Here is a 25,272-nt window from a genome sequence, read left to right as displayed (position 1 = left end):
CATTCTATTTTCTCTAATCTTTTTGTGACTGTTGGTATCTGTGCCTTGTCCTGGCAGGTGACTAAAAGTGACCTGGAGCAGCGACACCCCCAGCTAGAGGACATTTTCACTCTGGCACAGAACATCAAAAACAAGACCTCGAATCTGGACGTTCGCACATCCATCACTGAGAAACGTATGTACAGAAAAGGACAATCACACCAATTTAACAGGCACTGAACATTTTTAAAAGCCGAGAAAATCACCAAAGCAGAAGTAATATTATTATTTTGGTTTGGTTAACTTATTTTATTTTACAGTGTTTTGTTTTTACATGTATTTCTTCATATTCAGCATCATGACTCTCTCTGTTTGTTCTCTGCTTTTGGAATATACATATATCCCTCTCTCTAGTGGAGAAGGTTCGGAGCCAATGGGACAGCACCCAGCATGGTGTTGGGGCACGGCTCCAGCAGCTGGATAACATGATTGGCCACAGCAACCAGTGGGAGGAGCTGAGGAAGGAGGTGAAGGCCCTTATTGGGCACAACGAAGGACACTACCACAACCTCCTCCAGCAGTCCCAAGATCCCCTGACTAAACAGCTTGCTGACAACAAGGTTAGAGAAAAGTTTGGCTGCTCAACCTTCTCACTGTCCCCGGGGTTTCTTTTGCCTGTCCTTCCAGAGGTTATTCAATGTGATTCTTTATCCTTGTCATTAAGGTAGACTTGAAAAGTTCTGAAGGGAATTTTACCACTCACTTTCCTAATAAGGATAATCTTAGACCAAACCTAACTTTACTTTATATAAAATATTAGAAGTTTGAACAGAACTGTTTGAGTCTGTAGAGGGTGGGAATGATTAAATCACCTCCCTGCAGTATCACTTTAAACCTTAATAACATTCGTACACCTACATCATCCATCATTTTAATTTGAGATAATGACTTGGCCTGACAGTTTCTGGAAACAAAATCTTACTCCTCATCATGAGTGAATCTGACACATTGCAAGAAGCAAACACTAGAGGGCAACTGAGTTTAACAGAATCCAGCATGTTTCTGAAGATACACAACCATCTTATTCTTGTTTTTTTTGCAGCTGTGTAATGATGAGTAATTGTCCATTTGATATAGTGAAGTGTTCCTTTTGTTAAGAGAAAAGGAGCCTGGGGATCATATAGGGGTGACTCATTTGCTAATGCTAAATTTAAAATAATAATCTGGCCTTATGAATAACAGTTGCGGTCTTATGTAAGCTGCTTGATTAAGTAGAGGTTAAACTAACAATGTCAGATGGCTGAGCAGTAGAATAACATTTCTTTGTGTTTTTAATACCTGAAGCTTAATAGAATTTCATTAAGTTTAGAGAATAGGTCATTAATATTCATATACAGCAATTTGTCTTGATAAAAGCCGCAGCGATATATAAAAAAAAACCCCACTGCATGCAAGTAAACATAATATAAGTCTTGATGTCAAGTCTAGAGAGTTTTTCACAGTGACACATAAAGGCTGAGTCAAATCTGTCACATCATGATAACCCTAACACCACTGCTCTGATCGTTGTGCAGGTGTTTCTCCAGGACCTGGGCCGAGGCCAAGCGACAGTTGCGGCCTTCAATGAGCTGTCCAATCATTTGCTGCGGGAGTATTCTACTGACGACACCAGGAGGATCAAAGAGGTCACCGACAAACACAACGCCGCCTGGAACAGCATCAACAATAGGTGCACACTCACACAGTGACACGCTGACATTTGCGGCCAGTACTGAATCTTAAAATCGCGTGTTTTCTCATGCACAGACACGTACAGTATTTGACCTACTGATAATGATTGGCAGGACAAATGATCGTCATGCCCAGCTGGACAGTGAACTGAAGGGCCTGCAGATGTCTCTCAGGGAACTGGAGTCCTTCCTCAAGTGGCTCCAGGAGGCAGAGACCACAGTTAACGTTCTGGCCGACGCATCCCAGAGGGAAGACCTGTCACAGGACTCTGTCCATGTCAAGGAGCTGAGACAACAACTGGAGGTAGGGTTTTAAACTGATACAGAAAGTGTGTGTGTGTGTGTGTGTGTGTGTGTGTGTGTGTGTGTGCGGTATCTATGCACAGGTGTTAGCCTATTATCTCAGTGTCATCCTTCATTAACGCAGTCTTCACCATCAGAGCTCAGGTTGGGACGGTGTGTGTGGGTTCATCTGTGTGTACACTGCTGGTTAAAGATGTGTGGATGAGAGGGCATACAGAGGGCATATGAGCGCTTGTATAACTTCAGTGCAGCTCATTGATCCTCTTGTCCTATGCTGCTTAGGAATTCAGTGTGTGTGTGTGTGTGTGTGTGTGTGTGTATTTGCTCCCTCTCACTAGCTTGTCATTTACCCAGACCTTCCCTCAGGGAGTCTTTTGACGTACATCATGTTGTGCTTTATATAACATTTTAATCTCCAAATCACTTCACCTCCCCTTTTCAATAGATACAGCATGTGCCAATCTTTTTTTTTTTTTTTTTTTTTCTTGTACGACCTTTTGAAGTGTTTTTTTTTTATCTTACCTTGTACATTGCTTTCAATTAAGCACCCCCTTTTTTTCTTTTTTTTTTAAGACGGCATCAATCATTTGGAGCAATATGTGTGTTTATCCAAACTTCCTCACTCTCCTCCTTCCTCCTAACCTTGAAGCTGTCTCCGAGAAAGGAAAAAATGCTGCGATGTCAATATTTCGGAACTGAAAACTTCAGTTCAATACTAACATTTGTAGTTTTGTTGTTTTGAATGCCACAGCACTATCACTTCAGTTTCCAGCGTCCAATTATAAAAAAAATAGGCCAAGGTTATAGAGAAAAAATGACGCTGAATCCCTGCATGTATGACTACAAAGATTTCTGAGGATTCATTAACTTGGTGTGGATGTGATGCTGAGAGACTTTTGAAGCTCATTATTGAGGCCTGGCTGGATTTGGTTTTAGTTTAATACAATTCTGATAATTTGGGTGGGAATGGTTATTATTTTCACATTTTGCCTTTTAAAGGATCCGAAATTGTTATATTGAACATGATCCATCATTTTATGCCCTTTTATATTTTAAAGGACACATGCTTTATACTGTTGGATCTTATTCCTAAAAAGCCTGTTAAAGTCATCTGAGAGATTTAAGTGTGTGATGAATGTGGTGACAAAGTAATTCAGTTGAACTTTTAATTAAGATATCAGTTGGAGAATAACATCTTTTCATACCGCGGCACCAAAATGTCAGCGGATCTCTCTGAAACGGTTATCGGCTACTGTCTTCTTCTTAATTCTGTTTCGTCTCTCATTTCCGTCTCTGTCTTTAGCTGGAGTTAAGATGGATGAATAGCACTCAAGTCTAGAAAGTGGGTTAATGAAACGGACACACACTTTGAGCTTCAGAGGACGAGTGTTGACATGGACTCTTGCCCCCCCACCCCGACTCTCCCTTCAACTCCTTTTATTAACTGAGACTGTGCTGCCGCTGTTCGGTGTCGAGTTACTTTAATCACAATTTCTGTCCACGGGCGATTGTCTTCCTGACTGCTGTTTTCATATTAAGCCCCACAGTTGGTGAGCAGTCAGGAGCAGTGACAAATACAAATGTGGGATATTAACTTAAATATCCTGAGAACATAGAGGCCGAATGTAATATGATCACACTGAGCACTGGAATAAATTTTATAATTCTTGGTATATGAGATTGCTAAACACTCCCATCACACGTGCACACATGACGGAAGATTCAAAACAATGGCACCCAGCAGAAATGAACAGAGGTGTTTGTCTGTGGGCTTTATAATTGAACATAGCAATGTGAGCAGCAGCAGAGACATACTGTACATGCCTCCTACAAGCTCTCAGGTGAGACCTGGTACTGTCAGTGCCATTAACACTGGGCCAACAAAACACTCAGTCTCCCTTGTAATTCCCTCTGAAGCAGTGTCAATACTCTGTGGAATGACTGAAATGAAAGCTGTAGCCAGTTAAACCCTGTCTAAACAGAGCTCTTCAACCAGCTCATCAGAATCTCCTCTTCCAGTGACTTGTGTGTGTGTGTGTGTGTGTGTGTGTGTGTGTGTGTGTGTGTGTGTGTGTGTGTGTGTGTGTGTGTGTGTGTGTGTGTGTGTGTGTGTGTGTGTGTGTGTGTGTGTGTGTGTGTGTGTGTGTGTGTGTGTGTGTGTGTGTATGCATGCTGGTAAATGGTGATTATTCTAAAGCAGTCAGTGTAGGTAAGCTGCACGTCGGTTTGAAAGGAATTTATTCATGTTGGCTTGTTTGTGCTCATTTCTCACCGCTGCCTCAGAGTCTCCATTCATCTGTGTGTACACCAACACGTGAGCCGGGACCAAGTGCAATAAAGCATCTGGTATCGGCACACTGAATACACACGGTTTCTGTATGTGTGTGTGTAGGGGAGAGTGGGGTAAGTAGTGCCAATTTTTACTTAAAGTGCCCTTAAAACAAGGGGACAACAGTAATGCCTCCAACTAAGATATCTACATATAGTTTAGGATGCTGTGCATCCCTGGGAACAATTACTTTGGATGTTAAACAAACAGTTTGAGAAATATAGCTTTAGGAAAAAAAAGTGTCCTGTGGCACAACTTGCCCCCGGTAGGGGGTAAGTTGTGCCATTAGAGAGAATACAGTGGGGTAAATTGTGCCATTGATAATTGAAGTAAAACAGATCATTTTAATCTCACAAATGATAATGCTATATAAAAGTAAAACAAATTCAATACAATTTACTTATAAAAACATTCGTATTGTGCTGCTAGAGGTGAAATTCTCATCCGGAGCATAGAAGGGTTCAACGTCTCCTTTTTGTATTTGTATTTGTGTGGCATAATGGTCTAAAATTAAGAATATCACATAGTTTTAGTGATCAAATGTAAGAATACAATATACAATAACAATAAAATACAATTAACTAATATATCATAAATAATCATAAGTTGGGTTAAGTTGTCCCAGTGGCACAACTTACCCCACGCCCTTTGGCACAAATTACCCCAGACCCACCATTTTGAAAAAAATGTATCCCCCAGCTGTTTTGAGCTAGTATCATGCTAACTGTATATACTCATGCTGTAGCTTACTAAAGCACTAAAACATGTATGAACTGTTTTCAAAGTTGTCTACAATTGTTCAAACACAGCATTAAAAAAAACTTGATCATAGAAATTTTACTTTGGAGGGCAAAAAATTGTTTTTTGAACTTAAATGTGCCAACCTCTCAAGCCAAGTGTCTCCCCTCTTCACAAGATGAGTGAAATGGATGCCTCTTCAAAAATATGTGGTCACATGAGCAACTTCTTCAATGGTTTTCTAGATAACCGGGGTGGAACTACTTACCCCTTGGCACAAATTACCCCACTCTCCCCTATGTGTTTTCTCCTCATTTTAAACGAGTCATAGTTATGGGGCAACCGTTGGTGTGAAGCACACTTCTTTCCATGCTGCTCTCGGGCGATACAGAGGTTTTCATCCTCACTTCAAATAAATGCCTCTTGTCTTGCGGTTGGGAGAGAGAGCGATGTGTTTTTCAGCAGCACTTCAAATAACAGTCAAACAGAAAGAGGAATACACAACATGAATAGGTTTAAAATACCCACCGATGTGTAATACTGTGTGGTCAGTGGCTCTGCAGGAGCTGAGGAGCGACTGTTGGTGATAATCTCTCCTGATTGCGCTCCTATCTTTGCATTTACCTGACTCTCTTTTTCTTCTCCTGCCTTTTTTTGTCTCTTGATGTCATCTCTCCGATATGTGTGTGCTTCCTCACAGATTGCTTTTCTACAGATTTGGCCATTTTCTGTGCCGATAAAAGATGCTTAAAAGCTTTTTACCCTCTCTTGACCTTGCCCTCCTGCTTTCTCTGTTTTTCCAATCTACCGTCCTCCCACTTATTTCTTTTACTCATCTTTAATCTTCAGTTTTCCAGTAAGGCCTTTTTCCTTTTCTCCTCGGCTAATCTTTTAAAAGCTGCATTTGGACCCCACACACATAACACAAACACTCATGTTCTGTCTCTCGCTCCCACACACATATACAGACTGTCATCCTCTCCTCTTGAGTTGCAAAGCAGATATACATGTTTTAATGTTATCCTCAATGCTGCTCTACATAGAATAGTATATGTTATGTAAAATAAGTTATGGCCATCATCTCTTAATTATTTCAACTTTAGCTTGGCACAAAAAAATGTGAGCTTAGGTCTGGTAGTTTTTCTCAGTGACAAACATGGAAAATTCAAACCCTGAACATCTGCTGAGGAAGACCGTAAGATTTAGACGTTACATGAAGATGTCTTCATCAAACTACTGTTTCAAAAGTAGAAAATGAACTTTCATGCTCAAATTTGACCTCTGTTTCCCAAGAAATCTGGTTTCCTCAATTGAGTTGCTGAATTTGTCTGTAGTTGAGTCTGAATTTGAAGAGAACTGAATTAAGTTGCGTCAATGATTTTTTTTTTCCAATAGCGAACCTCATAGAAATGTAACCTCTGTAATTTGATTTTTCTTACTGAAAAGCTCTTTCTTAAAGAGTTAAAGTTTCCTTCCGACGTTTTTATACACACAGGCTCCAACTTTTTATCAAAAACACACATTTTCTAATACAGTGTCTCATCTTTTGTACTGGTGATTCAACGGCAAGTGTTTCCTGTCCATTCAAGCCAAGAAGTGCTCTACGTGTCAATCACCTATGGCTGTCTATGCAGCATTATGAATGGAACGTTTGCCATCAGGAACCCTGGACGCCCACAACAATTCCTCCTCCTTTGTAACTATTGTGTGTGTGCATGTCAATTGTGCGCTCAGTTCTTGCTCAGTTCTGCTCTCTTTCACTTAAGCGTCTCTCTCTCTCTCTCTCTCTCTCTCTCTCTCTCTCTCTCTCCCTCTCTCTCTCTCTCTCCCCCTCATTCTCTCTCTCTCTCTTTGTCTGTCTCTCGCTCATTGATCTGTTGGTCGCCTTGCGTAATGTCATTCTCCTTCCATGGCAGAGGCAGTCTTTGACGTCCTTTACACTGCTGCTCTCGATCCGGCTCCTTCTTTTCTTCTTCGCTCTTTCTCTCTCTCTCTTCATACGAAGCACTCTCTCTCTTTGTCTCTGTCTCTCTCTCTCTCGTCTTCTTTCTCTCTCTGGATCAGTGGCAGTAAAAAGTGAGCTGCGTACGACCGGCTCCTCTCTCCACGTCCAGTGCATCTCGTGCCTTCCCCTCTCTGCCTTCCTTCCCGCTTGCCGGCACTTTTAACTCTTCTCTCCCTGTTGATTATATATATTTTTTTTCCTCCTTTCTCCTCTATCTTCGTCTTCATTTCCTTTTTTCTTCGTCACCCTCCTCTTGACTCTGCAGGGTGCCGTCTCAAGTGATTTGTTTGATTCTCTTCTGGCTCTGCGGTCGGAGTGCGGGTGTGAATGTCCGCGTGGAGGAGAAAGTGAGTGTCTCGTCTTGTCCTGCTCGCTTGCATCATCATATGTGTGCGTAAAGTGTGTGTGCATGCCGAGAGCTGTGTTGGAGCGACTGTTTATGGAAAGAGAGAGAGAGTGTGAGAGAGAGTGAGAGAGATAACTGAGGCTGCGCTCACTGTGTGTAGCGTGTGTGTCTATGTGATGAAACGTGGGGGCATGCTGAGCTGAGTAAGAGTGCGTGTGCCTGTTTTTTTTTTTTTCTCCCTCTGTGTGTGTGAGAGTGTGTGTGTGTGTGTGTGCATGTGTGCGTGTGTGCGCATCACATCAGCTTGGCTGGGGTCTGGTCGGCTGGCTAGGGAGAGGGAGAGGGAGAACAATATGAGCGGGGTAGGGCAGTGCTAGCATGCGGACCAGGAGCAGGCTGCTGCAGACTTGTAGCAGTCTTAAGATGATGGCCATGGTCCGGACCTCCCTCCAGAAAGTGGTGGTCTTCCTACACAGGCTCCAGAGGATGGCCATCTCCTCGCCACGCTACCAGAAACTCTGCAAGGTACGTGGACTCCAGGAGAGAGAGAGAGAAAGTGGACTGGAGAACGTAGTTTTTGTTTTTGTTTTTGTTTTCTTTAAAATAAAATTGGATAGAGATATGGTTTAAACTTGTATGTGTGTGTGCAGTTCATTTTTATTTTATTTCATTTTTTTCTTTAAACAATTTGGCTCAGCTCCCAAAACTTTCATTGTCTTGCATGTTTTTGGAGTCTGTTTGAGGCTTTTGGGCTTGTTTTTGAGCTCGGTTTTGTACATGTTCAATTTCTGTCAGAAAATGTGGAGTTGGAGTATATCTCTGCATCGTTCATTGTTTCTTTTCTATTTTTGGTCCTTTTATTCATGAGTCATTTGGTTGTCAAGACATTCTGTTCCAGCTGATGTTGTTTTGGGGACTCTCACCTCCATAGTGTGTCGTTTTAAAAACACCTTGCTGACTTTTAGCACTTTCTCTGCAGAATAGATAATTGTGTGTGTGTGTGTGTGTGCGCGTGTGTATGTGTATGTGTGTGTGTGTGCATGCATTTTTGTCAGTTTGGAAGTCAGTTTTGACTGTATAGTGGTGAAGGCATAAAGAAACTAATCAGGCATGAAGAAGAGAGTGTGTGTGTGTGTGTGTGTGTGTGTGTGTGTGTGTGTGTGTGTGTGTGTGTGTGTGTGTGTGTGTGTGTGTGTGTGCGCGTGTGTATGTGTATGTGTGTGTGTGTGCATGCATTTTTGTCAGTTTGGAAGTCAGTTTTGACTGTATAGTGGTGAAGGCATAAAGAAACTAATCAGGCATGAAGAAGAGAGTGTGTGTGTGTGTGTGTGTGTGTGTGTGTGTGTGTGTGTGTGTGTGTGTGTGTGTGTGTGTGTGTGTGTGTGTGTGTGTGTGTGTGTGTGTGTGTGTGTGTGTGTGTGTGTGTGTGTGTGTGTGTGTGTTATTTTTTAGGCAGTGTGTATACTGTGTTCGTGTGATGGGGAGCAGCATAGTGACCGGATACAAAGAGAGTTTATCAGTGGGCAAAACATTGATGAGCAACTTTACTACAATTAAGTCTCCTTATTTAAGTTATTAAGCGACTTCGTTACCACTAAGTAAATAAAATGCTGAACGACACACTTCTGAAAATGTTGCTGACACACACATTCAATTGAAATGCTCACCAGACTGTTTTCTTGATGTTCTTGATGAAAAATTCAAAGTCAGTTATACGACTGTATTGCCCGTTAAAGCCGTTTGTCAGCTGTCCGTAGAGGAAATGACTGGCGCTGGGAGGTGATCTTGGTGTCATTTTGTACCACCGGTGATCATTATTGATCGCTTATCTTCATTGTCGTCTCTCTTTCATTGCACAACAACACTGACCCACTGTAAGTCAGAGGGCACAGAGGGGGGAGCTGTACAGATGCACACATGGAGAGAGAGAGATATAGAGAGAGAGAGACTAATGCATCAGGCCAGTTTCTGATTACTCGCCAGCTTCAATCATGCCTCAACAAACATGTGGCAGTTCAACTTAATCCATCTTTAATCCATAAATCCATCGCTCTTGAGTGCTCCGCCCTTTTTTTCTACAGCGTGGGTTCGGTTGTTTGTCAATCGTTCTTTGTATTTTTGCCAATGTGCAATCCCGACTAAAGACTGCATGAAGTACTCGACAGGTTTTCCTAATCTTATCCTTATCTCCAGTCTTGGGATGGCACAAGGACAAGACTGGGTAAAAAAATGGATTGCCAGAGAGCAATAAACAGAGCATTAGGCATTAAAAATTGTCTTGCTTTTACTCTCAGTGATGTTCTTGCCTTTGCTTGTTTAACCAATTCTGGAAAAGAGTGAGCAAATTGAAATAATTTCCACAGCTCTGTATGTACAGTACAGAAACTGCACAAACAGCACTGGAACTTTCTGTCAACTTCTCTTTGTGCACACCAGCACTTAACTTTGGAGTTGAATCTCTCATTTGGCTCCGTTCAGCATCTTTAGAGACGAGACCTTCCTGGATTGCGCCCCTACCGACGGGAGGCATCAGTCATTCCACACTCGATTAGCCTCCCCTGGGTTGCATCAGTCATTCCAGCTTCGTTTGGCCTTCCTCTTGGGGGAATCAGTAATGCCGGGCTTGTCCTGTCTCCCTGGGGTGCGCTCACTGGCCGCCAGACTGGAACAGTGACTTCTCGGTGATGGATTTGCTGAGGGCTTGCCCTCTCGGGTCCGGCCATTCTCTCTGCTTTAGGACAGTGCTGGTTCTAAAACAGCCTACCTGGACATTGTCTGATTCTCTTAAAAAGACTAGTGGTCCCTCTTGAAGTAGATTTATATTGTTTAGTACTAAATTTAACAATAATTGCTGTAGGCAAGCTGTTTACTTTCTTTGGGAGCAAACCATAGTTATACCATCCTGTATTTGAAAAAAATGAATAAAAAACAACATATCCGTGATTTTCAGCTGATCTGACTAGGTCAACAATTCTTGTTATTGGGCTCAGTGACATGAAGGCTGTATATTACATGCAGGCTGTATTTTATCCTTGGCAGTCCAATTAAGCTGCAAAGCCAAGCTTATCTTCTAAAACTTATTGACCTCCGTCATGTTGGTGCTCACTATGTCTAACAGTGGTAAGATAGAGCAGGCTGACCGCAGTGCCAGCTGGCAATGCCATGAATGATGGGAAGTTTATAAAATCTACTGAGTCATAACCTTTTTGTCGACTTTTCCTGTTCCTCTAGCTTTCGCTGGTATCTTTTGTCCGTATGTGCGTTTGTGTGCTGCTTTAACAGCTCTCATTATGTTGATGTATAATAATAAGCTTTGCAGTCCTAGCAAGCAGAAACCATTTAACTTGAGCTGTTTTTAGAATTGCTTCTATTATTTGGTGCGCAAATTGTTTTCCTCTCCCACTTTCCCAATTCAAAGCAATAATGTTTAATGAGGTTGTACGCTATTAGAGAAGTTTTATCTATACAATATACCCCAAGGCTTTGCTTATGTGTATGGTCCCACAGTGCATTCATCTCACACAGAATTGTGCAGCATTAAGAGTGTCAGCTAAATGCTTTAAATGTAATTGTGAGGTTCACTGAATCGGTGTCGTGTCTTGATCTTTTCTTTTCCTCTTCCTCCGGCCTCCCATCCGCGCTCTCTTGTGCTCTCGCTGTAGTATCACGAGTAGTTTATTGGTAAAGAGTACTTGTGAGTAGTATGCCTGGTTGGTTTATACTGAGGCATACAGAGAAGGCCCCAGCGGCTCATTTCCTCTCCTCACTTTTGTTCGGCTCTGTCTCTCTGTGTGTAATCACTAGCTGAGAATTGGCTGAAGGGCCCACCTCTCTCCTGAGGAGTGTCCTCCTACTCTCATTACTGTGGCATTGGCTCCTACTGTGTGTGTGTGTGTGTGCGTGTGTGTGCGCGTGCACCAAAGCCCTCTTTAGAAACAGCCCTAAAGCAGTGACAGTGTGAAGTCGTGCCTTGTCTTTCCTACTGTTTGTCTGGCAAATACTTTGGCCTTCGGGCGCCACACTCCATCCACCTTTGGTCCTGGCTCACTGCTACCACAGGACAGGTGACTCAGGTGTGGGCATAGAGCCCAGCCGTCTGACCTCCCCGTCCTTGAGCTCCATCAGGGTCCCCTTGGTTATTAGCAAGTGTTAGCATTAGCAGCTAGAACCCCAGGTGCAGGTAGATAACATCCGCGCTCATGCTTACACACATTTACACTGTGGACACGCATCCCCACAGTGCACTCTGTGCTCTATTACACATAAACACACACACACACACACACACACACACACACACACACACACACACACACACACACACACTTGCTCACTCAGGCACAAGTATATACGCTTATTTAAGACCTTTTAACCCTGATAAATAAACGTCAGGAAAATGCAAAATCTGGTTTGGAAATATTTTGCTTCAAAATGATTAATTCCTGCAGCTATATGAATCGGTGACAGAAACACGAAAAAATTGGTGACAGCTCACTTTTCAGAAAAATGTATGGATTCAACGTCATCCAGTGACGATGATCTCCGACCTGGGTTCAGGGTCTCTGTCCACAGAAGCAGCCGTCTGTCAGCAGCAGCCCCCGGAGAGCTAAGGGGACAGCTGCTTGCCCAACTCCTTTCACCAGGCTGACTGACAGCAGAAATTTACTAAACCAAAATAGCTTTTTCATGTTGACTCCAAAGTAAAAAATCAACAGTGTATTTCCTCGCCCACCACGGTGAGTGACGGGAATCTGCCTGTAGTGAAACGGGCGAGCTCACAGGTAGACTGAGAGCCTTGATCAATCAATGTAGACACGGTAAATAAGTTCAAAAGACATATAGAGCCGTGATTTAAACAGCTGTCTTCACTAAAAGCGACTAAAAAAGCAGGTCTGTTGTTGAGGAATTGCGATTTGACGTTTCTTCCACGCGATGTGATTGGTGGATGCCTTTATTCGTAATGCGAAAGCTAAGATAAATCAACCTTTTATGCAGTGTAATATCATTTGTATTTTGTGTGAAAATCCTCATGACAAAAACAACAGTTAAAAAAAAAAGTAATTGACATGTGAATTAATTGAAATGAAAAAAACCGCCCCCGGTGTAGAAAGGCCTTTACTCCACAGCTAGCCTGAGTGATGAGTCACAGGCGGGAAAATTATGTGGTAACAGACTGATAAATGCAAATCATTTCAATTCATCAAGACGGTATTGGGAGAGAGCGGGGACAATAAACAGAAAATGAAGACGTGATTCCCCTCCCAATCAACATTACATGTAAATCACAGCAGATGGACTTCCTATTGGCAGTAATGGTGATTTGTAATAGCACTTAAATCACAGATACAGCCCGCTGTTAAGCTGCTCTGCTGCTCTCAATTGCTGTTACTGCAGCAAGTGACCATTCAGTGATGAGAGCTGCAACACTTCCTGTAAGATTGACATACTGGCATGAGATAAAATAATATGTTAGTGAACTATATTTGATACAATTAGATGCAAATAGAAATGGAGGGAAAGACCTTCAAGCTTCATCTCTTCCCTTTCTCTACTTCCCACTGTGTTTCTCCCACATCCAGTAAACCCATTCATTGAGCCAGTAATGGGTGTGTGTGTGCGCGCGTGTGTGTGTTGGGATTGTATTTTCGTGCAGTAAAGCGATGGACTTTGTGCACGTCATTCCATTAGTGGCTTTCAGGCCAACCCCAACAGTAAGCTAAACCTGCTAATGCCCGTTTATCAACACAAAGACTATATGGTGTTTTCAAAGTAGTGTCTTTTAGCTTTCGGTTTCCTTAGTCAGCAAGTACACCCATTTAGAGGCTGGTTATTGCATTGTTACAGTTGAGGAATGATATTTGAGGGAGTAAAAGTGTCCTGGGCTTTTTGTAAGGTAAATAAGATCATTTTAAATGCTAGTGTCCATGTGATTCCTCTATTTCAGTGTCAATATCAAATACTTTTAGAGAGGAATATAGATATCTATGCAGTATTAACATCGTTTTGCTTTAATGGTTAATGGTTAATTAATGCTTTGGTTAATTAAACACAAAAAGCCAAACTTGTTAATGGTTAATTAATGCTTTGGTTAATTAAATAAAAACTTGTTAAACCTATCAGGATTTAATGTTGTCTTGAGCAGCTTTATAAGAACAATAAAATACAATTGTCATAGTTCTGTCTTATCTGAGAAAATATCTGATCCAATAATGTACAATGTGAGCAATCACTGATGCTTACTTTCATTGATTTATGTGATACTCAATGCCACAGACACATTTCAGTCAGCACTGAGAAAGTATTGAGGTTCAATACCCAGCCCCACTGGCAGTCTTGTTTGTTTTTCAGACAGCGTATAACTCACGTGACATTGTGATCTATGGCTGGTCCACAGTTCCCGAGCTGGATCACACCAAGCTGAGACAGGACAGAGATTACTATGTCCTGCAGGCTCAGTGGACAAAAGGCACCAGAAGACACGTACCTCATAGTGATGCATTTCACTCCATCTTAAGATTCCTGCCCTCCTTTTCTTAGCTCTCCATCATGTCATTACCATCTGTAAAGAGCTGTAAAAAAAAAAAAAAATCTTTAAAAGCACTAAAAGACTTGTAGAGACTAACATACAGTACAGTAGTAATAGAGAGAGAGGCACATTGACTGGGAGATGGAGGTGGGAGGCGGCAATTTCTGTTGCCAGCATGAAGTCTCCCTGACCTTCTAGCTCACTCTCACCCTCCCTTTACTGTGGCCCTCAATGTTTGTTAGACCGAGTCGGGGGTGCGATCCAGGGGGTGACCTAAGTGGGGGAAATAAAATGAGGGGTGCAATCATTTTTCCTTTGCCGCTCCTTCTATTCTCGGTCTGACAATCAATCTACAGGGACAAGGTCTGGGCTCCGCACGCTGCCAGTGTCCCACCCTGCCAATATCTATGGTAAGCACACAAACACAGTGCTGACTCACAGTTTATATTGAGTTGCGTATGTGTATATTTGAGTGTCTGTACCGCTGTGTATCACAGTTTCAGATTGGAAGAGAGATTACGACGTGTAATCCTCACACAGACACACTCACACACACAATCGATAACGTTAATGCCAACCTAATGATCAGAAGGTGATTGATCCAATTATTATTATTCAGAGTTTAACTCCAAATCACATCGTTTGTCCTCTTTTCACCTTTCTTCTTCAACTTCTTTTTTTCTCTTTGCGCCTTCCTCCTTTTCCTTCTGCTGTTTTTAACACTTATTCTTTCTCTTTTTTGATCTTCTACTTTTGGTCTACCTTTCTTGTTAAGGGTAATTAGTGATTTTTAAAGAATACCTGCTTCTGCTCCATTTTGCTAGTTTGTCGTTTTATTTTTTGGATGCATCGAGCTCAAAAGGTTTTTGAATTTCGTCTGTTTTTTGAAAGACGCAGTGCGCGTTTTCAGTGATTTATCAGATCTCATATTCATTATTCAAATCTGAACCAATGTCATACTGTTTCCAAATGTTGTCCTTTCTCTTCAGACAAGAATTTCTTTGATTTCTTTGATCAGTTAATTTTATAGGCTTCTTCATAGAATCACATAAAATAAAAAAAACCCTAAAAACTTCAAACTAAGGAAACTTAGCTGAGAAGTATGAATCTATCCACAGTCTCCCTTCTTACTGTACCTGTCATCACTTCTCTGTTCCAATTTGCCTAATACCACCCCTCAGTAAGCCAGTAAGTTAGCATATGCTGTGGCTCATATCCTCCTCTTTCTATTTATGCTGTCATCTGCTCTTTGCATGCCACTCTTAAATCATTCATGCTCTCCCTCTTTTCCTCCCATCCTCCTAAAACCTTCTGCCCATCTTTTCCTGAAGTCTTAGACAGATGGCTTACATGCTACTTGAGCCCGCCTTGATGCCATGCTTATGAAGCAGATCATTACATGCTGCTAAAACATTGATCAAATGCTTTCTCTGACACGGCAACATCTCATCATGCAGGGTCAGATCCTTGGAGGGCCTGTTTCCATCACCAAAACTACGCCCACTCACACATCATATACGATTTGCCTTAACAGCCCAAGGTTGGATGCAAGTTCGTGTGTGCATGCATTTCTCTTGGGCTTGTGTGTGTGTGTGTGTATGTGTGTGTTTGCATGCATACTGCACATTTTCTTTAAAGGATCCTCCTATAGCAGCTTCCTCAAGAATGTAACGTGAAATGAATTTCCACATTTGTTAGACAATACTTTAATGAAGGAGTCACTGAACATTAGAAATCTAGTTACACATTCAATTTATGTGTTTTATGTGGGCAAATAGCCTTACTTCGGGCTATCAGTGGCCTAAATCAAGAGGAAGGGGGTTTAGGAGAAAAGCAGCACCCTAAGACTGTAGAGTAAATGGAGAACAACATCAGACCCATCCAGAAGGTAGAAGGATGAAGGACATCTCTTAGCAGTGTGCAGTGTTTAAAGGTGAGGTATAGTGTACTGAACTTGCCTTTTAGAGGTAAAAATAGTGGTTGTGACAAAAAACAAAGAGCAACAGCAAATGTTTTCCGCTGTTATATCACAGGGAGATTAAAGATAAATCGAGCTATATATAGTCTGTAATCCACAGCAGGCTACAGACTGCCAGTGGAACCAGAGTCAAAAGCAACAGTAGACATACAACTTCGTAAAACCCGTCTGGAAAAAGAGTCTGATGTGCGTGATGGGTAGCTGGAATCGCTTTATAGAAATATTGAGCCGAGTTTCTTTAGCATCTTAACTTTACCCAAAGGAGTCCTTGCTTGACATGTAGTTCCTGCGCTGTGAACGGCTTCTTGTGGCTCAGAAAAAGACGCATTAAGTCAGAAATGTCCTTTTCACACAACACGGTTAAAAGATTAGAAATGAGACAGCTGCATCAAATGTGTGATGCTCACTAAAGTCGAGAGAGGGACCAGAGATCACAGGAGAGGATCAGTGTGAGGGTGTTTGTGCCTGACAGCCCAACATAAGCTTTAACTCTGCTTGAGTGGTACCTTCACACATTAGACCAGAGACATCAAAGAAGATTCAGAGTAGTTTTGATGTGACGAGTAATCAAATTAGATCTACCACAGTGCTGCAAGTGTGGGTGTCCATTGATTCAGTATATTCCATAGTTACCACAAATGTGCGAGAGGAGGGGCATTTTCACTTATCGGCCCCCGAGGAGATGAGTCTGGCTCTCTTGAAAAGGAAGCATGTAGGGTGACTCAAAAGGCAGAAAGAGAGAGGAGAACGTGTCATGACAGAGGAGGAAATGGCTGCCAAGTGTTTTTTGTTTTTGTTTTTTGAAGGAGAAAAAAAACTGAGGTGAGGTAAGAGATGTGGAACATGGTATTGTGGAAGGATAGAAACTGAAAAAAAGAGGGAGGTTATGATAAGAGGAAAGTGGGACTGAGAGGCTGACAAAGGAGGAAAAGAGTGAGGAAATGATGGTCGATTGAAGCGAGCAGTGGCTTTTTTTTTTATCTTTGAGGTTTGCTGGGTCACTGAATTGTCACTAACAGTCAAACACACACACACAGAGACACACACGCAGACTGTCCAGGATCGATCCAAGCGCTCATTTTCAGTCTAAAGGACTATTCTCAGATTGGGCATGGGGTGAAATTCATTTATTGCTTCAGTACGTGAATGACTCCATTTTCACCGCCTGCCTTACTTCCCACCGTGGACAAAAGAGAAATACCAACAAAGCCTATTACGCATTTGTCCAGTTTACAGCCGAGTAGGTCTTGTTGAACGTCTCCCTTTTTTTCCATCTCTTGTCACCCTCTTCAGTGTTTATGTGTGAATGCGTGTTTGTGTGCGTGTGTGTCAGTCCGTGCCTGCTAAATATCATTGGGATTAGCACCGGGGGCTTAATTAAAAAGCAATTACCTTCGGTCGCTGTGGGCGACGCTTGGCGGGGAGTAGCTCGACTAATCTGGTGAATGGTGTGAGGGACCCTCAGCGTGCAGCACACACACACACACACACACACACACACACACACACACACACACATTGTGCAATTGTCTGCAGAATTAAAGGAGGATTAAAACAATTGCTAATTAGCGACGAGGGTTGAAGGCTAAAAGGGTATGGAAGAGGGGCTGTAGGGCCACACATACTGCACTCCTTTCTGCCTCTTGTAGCCTCTGTGTGTTTATTGTTGAGGTTAAAAAGGGCAAATGATACACCCAGAACCAAATTAATTTTCCGCGAGCGGCTAGTAAGCATGCTCCCCCTCTTCATCATTGTCCGCCTCTCTCTCTCTCACTCTCTCTCTCTCCCTCCCTCTCTCTCTATCTCTCTCTCTCTTTCACATTTTTTTCCCATTCTTTCACTCTCGCTCTCCCCCCGAAAACCTAAAATAGGTTATCTCAGTTAGCGCCAGAGCTAATCTTTTAATTTTAAAGCTCCAATTAGATGTTGCTAATGACAGTAATTAGATCATCTCTCGGAGCCTCGCTGGGAAGTGCCCTTGAAAAACCCAATATGCTTCAGACAATGAAAGGAGAATCAGCCAAAAAAGTGTGTGCAGGTCATTTCCTCTACTAAAATTGATTTATGTTTATGGGTTTTTAGAATTTGCTCTTTTACTTGGCAAAAGATCATGTTGTGTTGCTAAAGGACATTGAAAGGACATGTGAGTCTCTGAGATGAGGTGGTCTGTGGTCAGTCAGTGAATGTATTTGTTTGTTCACATTAATAGCCAAGCCTACAAAAGAACATAAAGGTCTGTCAGTCTTCATGTAGACTCAGTGGAATTTGCGGTCACATGTAACAAGTGGGTCAATGTTTGGATTAATTCTAGGGTTTTGTGGTTAGAATGATAGGATTTGTGAGGAAATGTTGTTTTTCGTCCTCGCAGATTGTGTGTGTGTGCGTGTGTGTGTATGTGTGTATTCTGTGTTTGCCCTCAGGTTCGTCGATTTGTGGTAGTTCATCAAGATTTAATTTTGGATTGATGTTTTCCATCCCGGAGAGAGAGTCCATTAATTACCACTAACCCACTGTGGGAAAAAAAAACACACGCACACACACACACACAGTAACACACCTCTACCCCTGAATGATGTATCATAATTGTCCTCTGTCCTCTTTCCATCCTGCCCTGCTCTATTTATAGCCAATTTTAGGCCCCACCCTTCCAGACAGCGCCATGGCAACTAAATGATTGACAGGGAAATCGACGAGCACGCTCAAATCCATCTTACTCCCTCCTTCCCCCCGTTGACCTTCCCTCTGACATCACGGCTGTCTGACTGTCTAGCTCTGTTCTGTCTGCGTGTGTGATCATAAGTTGGTTTGTATGGCCTCACACCCCGCTGCTAAATGTCCTTTCTCACACAGAGATGGAGTACCCAGCTCACAGAGAGGGTCATTAAACATACACACACTCACACACACTACCTTAACTGTACTTCACTATATTAATTATGTGCCGTCTAACCTTATCTAATGGCCTGTTTATTAGGACTGACACTTTTTATTTGCAGTTAGAACTATCAACCAGTGCTTGAAAGGGTAATCCTGATACCAAAGCATCTGAAGTAAAGGAAGCATTATGGATATGATACCATTTTATATGTAAAAATGATGGATAACGGTAAAGCTGGTCGCTGTAAAATTCAACAGTAATGACACCTTTTCACTCGAGTGAGGCAGCAGAGGCACGCGAATAAAGGGGAAAAGCGGCGGTTACACAACATAGTTTAGGAGTAAGCTGCGTGGGTTGCTTTTGAATTAATTTGAACGGATTATGCGTTAGTTTGAATTTCTTCAAATTTGATTTTTTAATTTTTTTTAAATGAACACCCCAGTGCTATACATTTGTCACAAGCAAAAATGTCACGTGTTTAATCAGTCAAGCTTTGTCAAATTCATGAAGGCTTTGATGGTCTTAACACCCAGCGTTGGCACACAGGAAGTGTTACATTTCTAAAAGCAGCAACAAATTTTTAATCAAAATAAAAAAGAATAAAGGATTTACAGTGAGCAGTTATAGACACACTGTCAAAAGCAAAGGACTCAATCTACGGCAAGATAAAGTTGTCAGTAAAGTTTGGCATTATTAACGAGATATATCCGAGAGGTCATGAGAACATATTTTCTGAAGCACTGAGGTAATGTTTATAATAGGTAAACACAACTAGATCAAAAATGAGGTAAAACAGGACAAGTATGCAGAGACATTTTCTCATATTATCAGTGTTAGATAATATTTGGTGCACCTTTTAATGTCAGCTGTTACCTCAACTCGACTCAACAGTTTGATGGCACCACTACACTAGTCTCAGAAATGTCCTCATTCCATGCTATTACATTCATATTGATTCTTATATTTGAAGCAAAAATGGACCAAATACTGAAATCAGCTCAAAGTCTTCTGTCACTTTGGCTTCACTGTGTCTGTCTTCATCGCTGTTCGTCAAGAAGAGGCTTTAGTACTCTGGACTTACTGTAAGCTGTACTCACCGCTAGCTCTCCAGCAGTGTCCTCTCTTGTTTGCACTACAAAGATATGAATTCTTAACTTTATAACATTTGTTGACAGCGTGGGGAGCTTACTGTCTGAAAATCAGCGTAAGCCGCATTCTGACTAGGTGACAACTAACTGAAAATGCATCCTTTGGGAATCTAGCTGATAATATATTATTTTTTAAATCTCTGCTTAGCTGCATTAATGTGAGCATATCTGTTCTGTGAAGTCTTGTCAGTCTTTCATCTTATCCACCTGTTACGTTAAAGAGCTTTACAGACTCCCCGAGTGTTTTCATACATATTTGTTTTCTTTCTGACGTGCTTTTAGTAAAAGGTTTGTGGAAAAAAACTCACTTTCTCACACAAGTGTAAAGAACACTGTTCATGGAAAATATTAAATATGCCATGTTTGTATTAAAACAGTGACAGCATTAACAAAGTGTAGGATTCATTGTGTATGGGTTACAATACTGTATAGCTAGCCAGCGTGGACTGCAGATGTTTGTTGCCATGACAGTGTCAGTGGCAGTCCCCTGGAGGAGTGAAGGGTCCAACGACCAGGCAGGCGAGAGGAAATGAAAAGGAGAAATAATGAAGGAACAAGAAATGCCATTCTTCCCTGCTCATGCAGCGAAGGTATACTTTGGTAGTTTGGTCACAGCTAAAGAAGTGCCACAGCCAGTTTGTGTAAAGGTTGCGGTTTTATAACAGGCAACAGGGACTAAGCCTCGCCACATAAAACATCTCTGACTCAACCTGCGCCGGGCACCACATCACCACTATTACATGACCCAGGCTCTAACTCCTTTAGCCTGTCCTTTCAGGTCATATGCCCTCATAGTCCTCAGTACACTGCTATTTAGCTGCTTTTCGGGTAGCAAAAAGTTATGTGCCCTTTATTTGAATGATGAATCACATCAAATGTCAAGCAGCATAACGTCACTGCACTTCACAACTTTGTTTAAAAATCTCCTCCAGACATGTATTGAGACATATAAAATTCTCTGCTTGGAACAATAATGTGTGTCTGATATTGTTTTTTCACAAGAAAAGTATAATAATTATGTTACAATCTTTAAAATGGCATCTGCCTCTCCCTTTTTAAAATTCTAGGATCTATAAATATGTAAATATTTTTCATCTCAGAAGTTTAATAACTGCTGGAAGATGGCTCATACTTCACTGTACTTCCATTTCCAGTGTTTGTGCACTGAAAGCTTCAGGTTCCCACATTACACTTGTGTGAGTAGAATATTGGAACAGGATTAGCTTCCAAACTTCTTGTATTGTCAGAAATCCTGATTTTTAGGCTTCAGATTTTCAGTGAGCACAGAGAAAATGTTCCACTTTCAGAGAGCAGATGAATGTGAAAACAGCCTTCCAGTGTCAAACTCTGCACATACATCATTCTGCACAGTGTAACTCAAACATCCAACCGTAGAAAGAAGATGAAAAACATATGTAATGTGACCAGAGTGCATGAAATCAAACCGAGTCGAGTGATTCATAAGCCCAATAATTATGGGCAAGTTTCCATTTTTATGACAAATGTCAGTCAAGCTAAAAAGGGCCTGACTGCCAGTAAAGTGTATTGGAGAAGAAGAGCCATCATTCATGCACATTTATAGTCTGCTTCAAGAGGCTGTTCATTGTTCATTTCCGGCCATTCAAATCTCTGATACAGATATTTTAATGGCTTCAATTATGATAAAACCGGCTCGGACTAAATAGCATGCATTACAATAATTGCATCTGACTTCAGTAGTTCTTAAAAAACTCTCTGCTAACCCTTTCCTGTGGTCTTGTTTTTTTAACTATAAGAACCAGCTGTCATTGTTGTGTGTGTATAGACGCTAACCAAATGACTCTTTAACCAACCTGACTTGTGGTTTTTAAGAACAATACTCAAACTCTGCTAACAGGACAGTACTGTGCTCCTGTTGTAAAAAAATACAATCACATAAAAGAATCATGAAAAATAGGCTCCACAGTTGAATGAGACGTAAAGCACTTGGCATTGTGATGTGAATTCACACTGAATCGTAATGTCCAACCAAAGCTCTCTTGAGCATTATGAAGCAGTTCTAAGTCAGATTGGATGGCTCCCAAACCCCCAGAATTGTATTTTCCCAGTAGTATGACAGATATTGGGTGGATATGCTGTGTGGCTGAATTGCTTCTGGAAACTGCATGTGTAAAGGCACTGAATTGGAGGGGACAAATAGTCAGTATAATGAGATATAGCCTCAGTTTATGTATGTAGTATTTAAGTCAGTTTTTCTCAGGTTATTGTAGGTTTTATTCACGTCGATTTTCTAACTCCAACATGGAGCAATCATAGGAGGTATGTGTTTTTTCTCCATTAAGCCTCTGTCTATTTTTTTCATTTCTCCCATAAGTTTTGCACCTCAGTGACTTAAACATGGTGGTGTGAGATTGCACTTTTTCCTCTGTCTAAACCCAGTTGTTTTCTGTTTCTACAAGTGCACTGACAGGCCTGGGTCTTAAGTGGGTGGTAAATCAATTTAGGGCACCAACCTTTCCATAGACATGTCACTCATCATCTAATTGCTCAGTTCACCAGTTTACTTTAATTAAGGAACACACATGGAGGGGTCCACACACACAAAGTTTGTCACAGAGCGGGCTAGATTTGATAAATGGCTTTAACACGGGAGGTGCTGACGGGTGTTTGTGAATCAAACGTTGATTGGCTGCACGGTTAAGACGTCACATACCCTCTGTCTCTACCTCTTTTTTTTTCAGTCTTTGTTTGTTCCCCCTGTCTCTCGCTTTCTCTTTTCTGTCTCTACCTCACTCTATCTGTCTGCCAGTGGACTGAGTGTACTGAGTGCCTTGTTAATGCTCAACTGACATTTACAAATGGCTGCTTCCTTTATAATGATTAAGTTGTTTCAGGCCATGATGTACTTGAATCACTAAAAACAGCAATTATATTTGTGACATTACATGCTTTAATGGCTTTTTTTTTTTTTTGTATTTTTTGTGAAATGTCAGCTGGGTAAGATGAGTAAAGTGAATCTCATCAAACATAATTATTATTATTATTTTTTAACTTAATTTAAAAATGCTGTCAAAGAAGCCACCATGCATATGAATGGGACTATCATGTTCCACGGAGAAGTTTGGGATTTGGCTCACAACTGTGATTTAAATGCCGTCAGCAGCATCTCAGATATGTTTTTTTTTTCTTCTTCTTCTTCATGTGTGGATGTATCTTAAATTGCACATTGCTTTATATTTCATGGAAATCAGTTGAGATAGAAAGCGACACCCACAGCAACACTGCCGGCACAAACAAGACACTTAGCTTGAGGAAAGCTGTTTTGTGTGTTTTGCCAAATTTTCATGGTCCAGTTATGCTTTGATCTCTCTCAACATAAACACATTTGTAGCAATGTGTTTGTGAAAGAAAATAATCATTTATTTTACATTTTTAGCTAATTTTGGGTGTATGTATCAGGAAATTGATTCTGACAAATAATACACAGACACATAGTACATGACAAGACCCCTTTGTCCTCTTCAGATTCTGGTGTTTATTCCTAACTTGGCTGTCCTACCCCGCTTACTCAAGGACTCACCTTCCAGCTATCTCTCTTCAGAGTCTTTCCTCCTCCCTTTATTCTCACCTCATCTTTCCCCTATCCTCTATAGAGTATTCCTGGTGTAATTGTTGTATCAATGAGAAAAAAACCAATCTGAATTGATTTGATATTTTTCACTCCAGCCCGAGGTACCGCTCATTTTTCATTGATGTTGAAGGTTGAGGCGGTTGAGATTGTTTGTCACGCTGCCTTTCTGTGGCATTTTGTTTTATTGATGGAGTCTAGTTTTATGGGATGACGTTTATGATAATATTATGTGCAGCATATTTCTCTTGGCAGGTGACTCCCTAACCCAGTGATTTTCATATTTTTCAGTTGGGTGGAAGGATTGCGTGCTCGCTCCTCTGATCTGTGATTCATGAAGCTCCTCCTTGAAAATATTGCCGTCAAGGTTCAAACAAGGCTCTTGGTTCTTAAACGGCTGTGACTGGATGTCATTGGAATTAAATAATTGAAACAGATTTGATGAACATTTTATTAAAGGATAGATTCAAAAGGTCAAGTGGGCCATTAAAATATGATTTTTAAATGTGCTGTTATGGCAAATCAAGATATAGAGTTCTTTTTTTTTTTCTCCCTGTCCTTGAAAGTTTATCTAAAGCTACTATGGTGCCTCAGCAGTCCGAGGTAGTGAAATCAACTTCTTCTAGTATAGATTTCCTTCTTTGTGTTTCCTCAGACAGTGTTTCAGTGTTGAGCTGCTATGGAAGCAACACAACGGAGAACTTGGCATTAAAAAGACTGTAACTTTGAAAGATGCCCTCTTGATTTGACATTTGGATTACTGAAGCTTTGTATTAGCTCCAGATAAACATTGAAAAACATAAACACGACAACAGCACATGAGGAATGGATCTCCTAATATCCAGTATGAACAGGATGAATGGAGGATTACAGCAAGAAAAAACCTGTTTCATTGTTCATTTGGGCACCTGACCGTTGTTTTAAGAATCCCAGCCACAGAACCTAGTTTAAGACTATAAGATCTTGAAAGCATTCAGGGAAACAACAAGACGTCTACTCCCTCCTGCTCTGGTCAGTCCCTCCCCTCAGTAACTCTTCTAAAAAAGCTTTAAGTGTATATACAGTACGTACACTATGAGGCAGAATTCATGAATATTAATCCTTTTATGCAAAACACAACTCTTCTAACTCAGTATGGTTGGAAGCCAAACATTCTCTTTGTTTTACTAAGAGTAATGTAGAAACAGTTTATGCCTGGTTTGGAAACTCCCAACCATTAAAGAAGGCCAGTTACTTAACATCTTCAAACCTTAATCACCCTCCGTTGTCTTTATATAGCAGTGCTCTGGGTCAACCATGTGACTGGCACAGATGTTACACCATCAGACATGAGACTGGCATATGTCTTGTGTCTGAACACCAATCTTCTTTTTTTTCTCCTCAGGAATGTACTCCTGGTTCATAGTCACAACGGGACCAATCACAGTAGAAGTGTAGTTCTAGATGAAGAAGAAAGGGGTTATCTGAGTGAAACGCACTACACACAGAAAAAATGTCCCATTAAAATAAAGTGTTCTGTTCTGACTCTGTGCCTCCTAAGCCAAGGCAATAAACATCCAAAGCTAAATCTATTTTAATGTTGTCTTTGCAGGGCTAAAACATCCTGTTCTGTTTGCTTACTGAATCCATCAAAAGTCACCTTAATTTGTTCATAGCCTTTTTTTACCCAGCTGGTGTTGTACAGTAATTAGGTCATAGTCTTTCT

The 25,272-nt window shown here is 41.3% G+C and overlaps 1 protein-coding gene across 2 annotated transcripts in view; it reads left to right on the top strand.

Annotated features, from left to right (window-relative positions):
- Positions 1–25,272, top strand: part of utrn (utrophin) — a 178,977-nt gene that overhangs the window by 58,958 nt on the left and 94,747 nt on the right. For both annotated transcript variants that reach the window (XM_053337172.1, XM_053337171.1), the window contains exons 52-55: positions 58–175; positions 394–599; positions 1,554–1,708; positions 1,824–2,013. In XM_053337172.1, coding sequence (XP_053193147.1) covers positions 58–175; positions 394–599; positions 1,554–1,708; positions 1,824–2,013 — 669 coding nt within the window. The remainder of the gene's footprint in view (positions 1–57; positions 176–393; positions 600–1,553; positions 1,709–1,823; positions 2,014–25,272) is intronic.

This window comes from Scomber japonicus, chromosome 17 (assembly GCF_027409825.1).
Source record: "Scomber japonicus isolate fScoJap1 chromosome 17, fScoJap1.pri, whole genome shotgun sequence".
In the NCBI taxonomy this organism is placed as follows: Eukaryota; Metazoa; Chordata; class Actinopteri; order Scombriformes; family Scombridae; genus Scomber; species Scomber japonicus.
Note: the sequence above shows the minus strand (reverse complement) of the source record. Positions and strands in the feature narration are given on the sequence as shown.